The 6,344-nt window shown below is 39.0% G+C and overlaps 2 protein-coding genes across 2 annotated transcripts in view; one reads left to right on the top strand and one right to left on the bottom strand.

Moving 5' to 3' along the window:
- Positions 1-6: 6 nt before the first annotated feature.
- On the top strand, positions 7-4,439 carry REXO4 (REX4, RNA exonuclease 4 homolog (S. cerevisiae); the record flags this gene model as incomplete). The annotated part of the gene is made up of 8 exons (XM_009707295.1): positions 7-48; positions 404-762; positions 1,059-1,214; positions 1,433-1,626; positions 2,055-2,143; positions 2,713-2,787; positions 3,501-3,575; positions 4,338-4,439. Coding segments are annotated over 8 exons (1,092 nt in total), but the record flags the coding sequence as incomplete, so codon positions are not given.
- A 607-nt stretch (positions 4,440-5,046) lies between these two features.
- The window catches only part of STKLD1 (serine/threonine kinase-like domain containing 1), a 13,716-nt gene continuing 12,418 nt past the window's right edge, over positions 5,047-6,344 (bottom strand). The window contains exons 18-19 of the mRNA XM_009707296.1: positions 6,211-6,290; positions 5,047-5,094 (exon numbers count right to left, since the gene is read on the bottom strand). Coding sequence (XP_009705598.1) covers positions 5,047-5,094; positions 6,211-6,290 — 128 coding nt within the window. The remainder of the gene's footprint in view (positions 5,095-6,210; positions 6,291-6,344) is intronic.

Genomic DNA, 6,344 nt, shown 5'->3' on the forward strand with positions numbered 1-6,344 from the left:
CCCCGCAGCCCCCAGGAGTTCTCCTCTAACTGGAAGGCGCTGCAGGAGGTGAGGGGAACCGGGGGGGATTCGCCTGGGGCGAGCCGGAGCCATCCCCTGGGGGTCTCGGACGAGGAAGCCAGGCGGGGCGGGCCGAGGCCATGCTGTCGTTCTCTGAGTGCGGTTCCACTTTATAGGTAGTAATTAAAAAAATTTGGTAATCTTTGTGTCAATAAATAAAGTGCTATGGGCAGGCATTTGGGACGTCCCATTGCAGGGAATTTCCCTAGAGCCAGCTAGAGAGTCCAGGGCCACTGGGCACTGAGGCACAATGCCAGGAGTCCTCGGGAACGATGGTAGGGGCAGAAACGGAGGAAGATAATCCTTTTTTCTTTCCTTTTTTTTTTTTTTTCTCCTGTTTTAGCTACTGAAACAAAAGGCAAATTACTCCAATGAGTCTCTCCCTACATGTCAAACATACACCAAAAAGAAGCATCCACTGAAAGTGGGAAATAACCAAGAAGTCCCAGCTATCAATGGGAACGGGAATGTGGTAAAGGCCAAATCCACAAATAAAATGGACAACGGTTCTGCTAAAGACAATCCTCCTTTGGCTAAGCCAAAATCCAAGAGGGTTGCAATAGATAAGAATTTAAATGGCAACAAAAACAATGGAAAAGGCTGCAAAGAAAAAAAGAAAAATGGCAATATTTTAAAGGAGAAAGGTGATATAAAACATAAGAGAAGGAAAGCTGAAGAACACGCCGAGCAGCAACCCAAAGAGTGAGTACTTCAGGCATCATGCATGTATGTGAATATTTATTTTGGGAGGTGTACATAAGAAGCATAGAGCAGTACATTCAAAAGAGCTGCATTCTTCCAGACTAAATTTTGGGAGAAATAAGAAGCATGCTGCCCCTACTCCTAAGAAATAGCAATGAACCTGCATAGGTGACAGTACTAGACTGATCTTCACAAAGCTAATTTCTCGGTTTAAGAAATAAATACACTTTTTCCACACTATAAAGATGCATAACTGCTTTAGGACTGTTAAATGTAATTAAATCTGTACTTACCAGGGCTGAAATCTGGTTTGATGATGTTGATCCGAAAGATATTGAAGCAGCAATAGGACCTGAAGCAGCAAAAATTGCTAGAAGAAATCTGGGACTTGAAACAGGCCAATCCAAACAGTCTGTGGAGCAGGTGCTGGTTAAAGAAAAGGCTTCTGAAGGGTGAGTGGCATTCCAGAGGGAAGGATGGCAGCAGAGGCATCGAGATTATCTTCTAATAACTGTGATTTGCAGGTGCACAGCGTAAGCTGACATCTCCCTGCATCTGCTGACAGACAAACTGCCAAGTTTTCCCCGTTCGTATCAACGTGTGAACCTTGTGAACTCCACTATGTGGTCCCTGTAACAGAGGTGTCACCAAGCTGTCCTTTGTCTTTTAGGCTGACACGAGCTGTAGCCATAGACTGTGAGATGGTGGGAGTGGGACCCAAAGGTGAAGACAGTATTGTGGCTCGTGTGTCCATCGTGAACCAATTTGGAAAGTGCATTTATGACAAGTATGTCAAGCCTACAGAAGAGGTGACTGATTACAGAACAGCTGTTAGTGGCATACGCCCTGAGAATATAAATACAGGTAGGAAATTTTTTGCCCAAAATGTTCCTTAGGGAGGGAAAATTTAACAGGCTATCACAGAAGCCTCATTGGCTGAGCTTGTAAAAGTTTTAGATCTATTTTGGGAAATGGAAAACAAGATATATTCTGAATGCTAAGAAAAAATGTGGTAAGTAGCACTTTTTAGAGAGTGGTCACTAATGCCCTAGAAGAACTTAACTCATGGATTATGGTATGGGAATAATAGGAAGTTTATTTCCTTTTAGTGCTATGCTCTTTATGGAATTCTTTATGCTCTAACAAGCAGAGAATTTAGTGTACTGTACAAATTTGTGTAACTACAGTCCCAAGGATACAGTTGCTTTCAGAGAAAAGATGCAGTGTTTTAATTGTAGCTTGCTTAGTTGTCTTATGCATCTAACGGAAAGTTTCCTTGTGTGTATTTGTAGGTGAAGATTTTAAAACAGTTCAGAAGGAAGTCGCTGACATCCTGAATGGAAGGATTTTAGTTGGACATGCTTTACGCAATGATCTAAAGGTAGATGGCTGCACGTTTGTTATTTTGAGGACAAGGCTTCAAAAATTTAAGATTAAGTTTCCAGTACATCATTCTGGATCAGATGAACACACCTGAACTCCTAGAAACTACAGCTTTATCACTGTTAACTCAGTTTCTTTCATGCTGCCCCAATTATAGCCCTACTCACTTGGCCACTAAAGTTTTTCAGCTTCCAAACTCTGTTGCTAATAGCACTGATCTGCCTACTAAAGAGCCAGGAAAGAAATAGAATGATGAAAAAACTGTTTGCATGCTTTTCTTAGTCCCTGAAGCTCAGCAGCCATCAATACCAGAGATGGGTATCTTATGTCATGCTGTACCAGCACTGCAGGTAGTCTCTACAGGTGGTGCCTCCAGATTCATTTCTGTTTCTCATACTATGTAGAACTGTGGTTCTTAAATCCAGCCAGTGTCTGGATGATCTTGACCTTGTCCATTCATGGTTTTGAACTATCTCTTATGGAAGGAACCAGCAGGAAGCTGTACATTCAGCTGTATAAAGTTTCATGCAACAGCACACTTTGGACTGGAAATGTAATTTCTTCCAGGTCCTATTTCTCGATCATCCTCAGAAGAAGATACGTGACACACAAAGATACAAACCTTTCAGACAGAGAGTCAAGGTAAGAAACTGACAGGAAGCTGTACAGCAATTAACTGACTCTTGAGCTGCTGAATCCCCAGCTGCTAGCTCACTCCCACACTTGCCTCTACCTGACCCTGTTCCTTCTTTCCTACCTGAAACGGAGACGCCTGCTTTTCGTCATTTGAAAATACTAGTCTAGTTGAATGCTTACTTAGCATTTGAAACATACCGATGTTAGTTCAGTACAAACATTACCAGTAATACCTGTGCACAAAATTCAGTGGCTCTCCCATTCACTGGCATGGCCTTCCTAATGCCTTTCTGTATAGCAAAATAAGATGGTAGAGTTCTACTTGCAGTAACGCTTACATGATCTTCTTAATGGTATCATTTCTATAGGGATATAAAAAAAATAGATGGCTTCAAGTTTCTGCTTAGACTGCAGGAGTAAAGGTTCAGATTATAGCAAGATATTTTAAGTTTCATAACGATGTACTCAGGTTTTCTTTTTCACAACAAAGCACCCCAAACATAAATCCTAGGGTTACAGTAATACACATAAAATCCTCTCAGCAGTGCATGCATAAATCTTGTAATTCATTAATTATTCTTGACAATTCACCAGTAGAAGCTGAGATGTGCTATACTTTGAGGAATACACTTAGACTAATATTTTTATATATATACACACACATACCTTTTTTTTCCGAGTAGTGCAAGACAACGTGATTCTATCTTTTCTGTTTCTAGAATGCACGGCCATCACTGAAACTGCTCTGTGAGAGACTGCTAAATGTTCAAGTGCAGACATCAGAGCACTGCTCGGTATGTATCTCATCAGAACATACATTTTTGGGTAGATCAGCAAGGTACTACACATTAGCTCTAAGATCTGGGTTCAGTCCAGAATACTGTGGCTTCATTCTAGCCTCTCAATGAAAGTTAGCAAGCTCTGCTTGGACACCAGCATGCAGTAAGATCTTCATCTAAGCTCGCTTACCACTATGTGCCTCATACCACTTGGATTATTTCCTTATTTTCATAAACTTCTTTTGCAGAAGTCAACTATTTTGTTTAAATACTAATTCTTGTTACTTTAAAATCCCCAGGGGAAAAAATAATTCTCAGGTATTGACTGCTTACCTTAAAAGCAGCATTCTACACCGTTGTACTATGTTGGGTTGGATAAAATAGTGTGAGCGCCTACTAGTGAATCTCAGCAGTTTCGTTTCTTTCAGTGGACAGGAGGATATAATAGAGGAATGAACTGAAGAAGCAGAGCAAATTGTGAGGGTATCTCCAAGATACTGTACCAGGTGTATTTTTCATTATGGCTTTCCAAGTCATGATCAGAAAGAGGACTGCATAGCCTTGTGGTGGGCCATACATTCTGGATACATACTCATCCCCTTCTACTAGTCACAGAACCTAAATCTAGAAAGAAATTATGAAATGTTAATTGAAAGGATGTATTAAAACAATGGCAGATTTAGCTGCTTATTAACAATAATGTTCTTAAACCATGTCAGCTGTGTTTTATTAAGCTTGTTTGTTTTATTTTATTAAGTTTGTTCTGTTCTCTTTCAGATTCAGGATGCACAAGCAGCTATGAGACTGTACACCTTAGAGAAAAAGAAATGGGAAGCTGCTGTTAAGAACAAATCTAACAACAAAAATTGTAAAACTTGAGTGATTCTACCCTGTGCTTGTATCTGCAGCATTTGCTGGTTTCATGTCACATTCCAGGGCAAATTTAGAGATAACCGAGAACTGACAGCAGCTACTTCATAAAATCAAAAGACAATACTTCCTAAGCTTGTACGCGAATGCTGCCGTACAACAATACTGCTGGCATCCCCTTTCCGGGTGGTACCTCTGTCTAATGCCTACTACTGTGTTTAAACAATACTGGTAACAAATGCCTGCATTGGTGAAGTACTTCATCAGTTAGATTTCTGCAAAGGAAATATACACTGAACAAGTTAAAATAAAGAGTGTTTTAAAATTATAATAGATGAAGGAAGAAACTGTTATTGCTTTGCTGAAACTCCCAAGACTAAAATCTTTATTTCAAATATTTTAAAGTCTACAAAGTAAGGTGACTTCTTAATGATTACTGTTAGTCTCACAGTTGTGGTACCTAAATCAACAGAATATATAAGTGTTTATATATTATTAATAGCCCTATATTAATCTTTCTGGTGAGAAAATTCTTTTGAAATACTTCTGGAGGATCCAGGCTTTTATATCTGAACCGAAGTGTACACGTCTTGTTCTTACACAAAAAGTTTGTCTTCTACTTCCGCAGTTTCAAAAGTGTTGCATCCACAAGGGTCATTATCTCCTGGAGAGAAATGTGAGAATTGTCAAATACAAGATTACCTTGTTGCTTCACTTATTTTTATATTCATTTGTTAATAAAAACATTGTGTCTAACATAGGTCTTTAAAGTGGCTGGTGTTTGAAACATATGTGGGGTCTGATTCTGCAAAATCCAAAGCAGCTGCAGTTACCAGGCTGAATACTAATGCTATGATTTAAATAACCTAAATGGATACTGGAAGGTAAGAAGGAGTGGGTTTTGGAGACCTAGCAGTTGCATGTTACGCACTGTATTGCCAGAACGAGAGTGTTCTGGCCTTGTCTGTCCGTGCTGTCAGCCAGCAGAGGACACAAGGAACTACGAGTTAGGTTTACAACAGAAGAGGGAGCTTTCTTCTCTTTTGTGATTATTTTTTTCTGTACTACCTTATAGCTGCAGTGTTCATTAAAATGGTGCAGGCAATGCCTGCCGGAGACACTGGAGAACAAGTTTGTGTGTAACTGTCTTAAATTATGTAAGCAGGCTAAATGTGTAGCTAAAAAGAGCGAAGACTAACCAGTTTTATTGGCTTGAACAAACTTCTAATTACTGGTTTCTTGATAGCAAGCCATTGCAAAGGAAGTAGTAGTGTAACACATTAAATCACTTTAATAACTTTGCTGTTTCTGATGTTAGAACAGTTACCTTTTTTCAGTATGACTACTTGTTGAAATTTAATCTTCTAAATTTAAATCTTCAGGCAAACTGTTAGAAGGGTTTGTTTTGTTGTTTTCTGGGTTTTGTTTTTTTTGAGGATGCTACTTGCAAAACAAAAATAATTGAATGTAATGTACTTATGTTTTATTCCTGCAAAGTTTAGCCTCTTTTAGTATGAACAATGTAGTAAATTAATGCTATGCGATGTTGCAAGAGACCAGAACATAGTTTTAAAAAATTACAGCAAACACAACAAAAACAATCCAACTGCTTGTTTTCAGTAGTTAGAAATATCCTTACACACTCACTCTTCACCCCATATACACCTAATTCTGTAAATTTCTGCACTATGTAATTCTAGCTATTTGAAAATTATAAAATCCATGACCAGAAATAATATACTAAGCATCACTCTTTATTATCACAGTGACTTCTACATACCATCCTAGATGTAAACCTGCTTTTTATTTCAAACAACAGTTCTTCCATTTTCTGGGACAGCATATCTAGCACAACATCATCTGTAATGTAAACGAACAGGATAATTTATGGTTACTAGCACAACTGCCAATGGT

This window comes from Cariama cristata, unplaced genomic scaffold (assembly GCF_000690535.1).
Source record: "Cariama cristata isolate BGI_N322 unplaced genomic scaffold, ASM69053v1 scaffold43859, whole genome shotgun sequence".
Taxonomy (NCBI): Eukaryota; Metazoa; Chordata; class Aves; order Cariamiformes; family Cariamidae; genus Cariama; species Cariama cristata.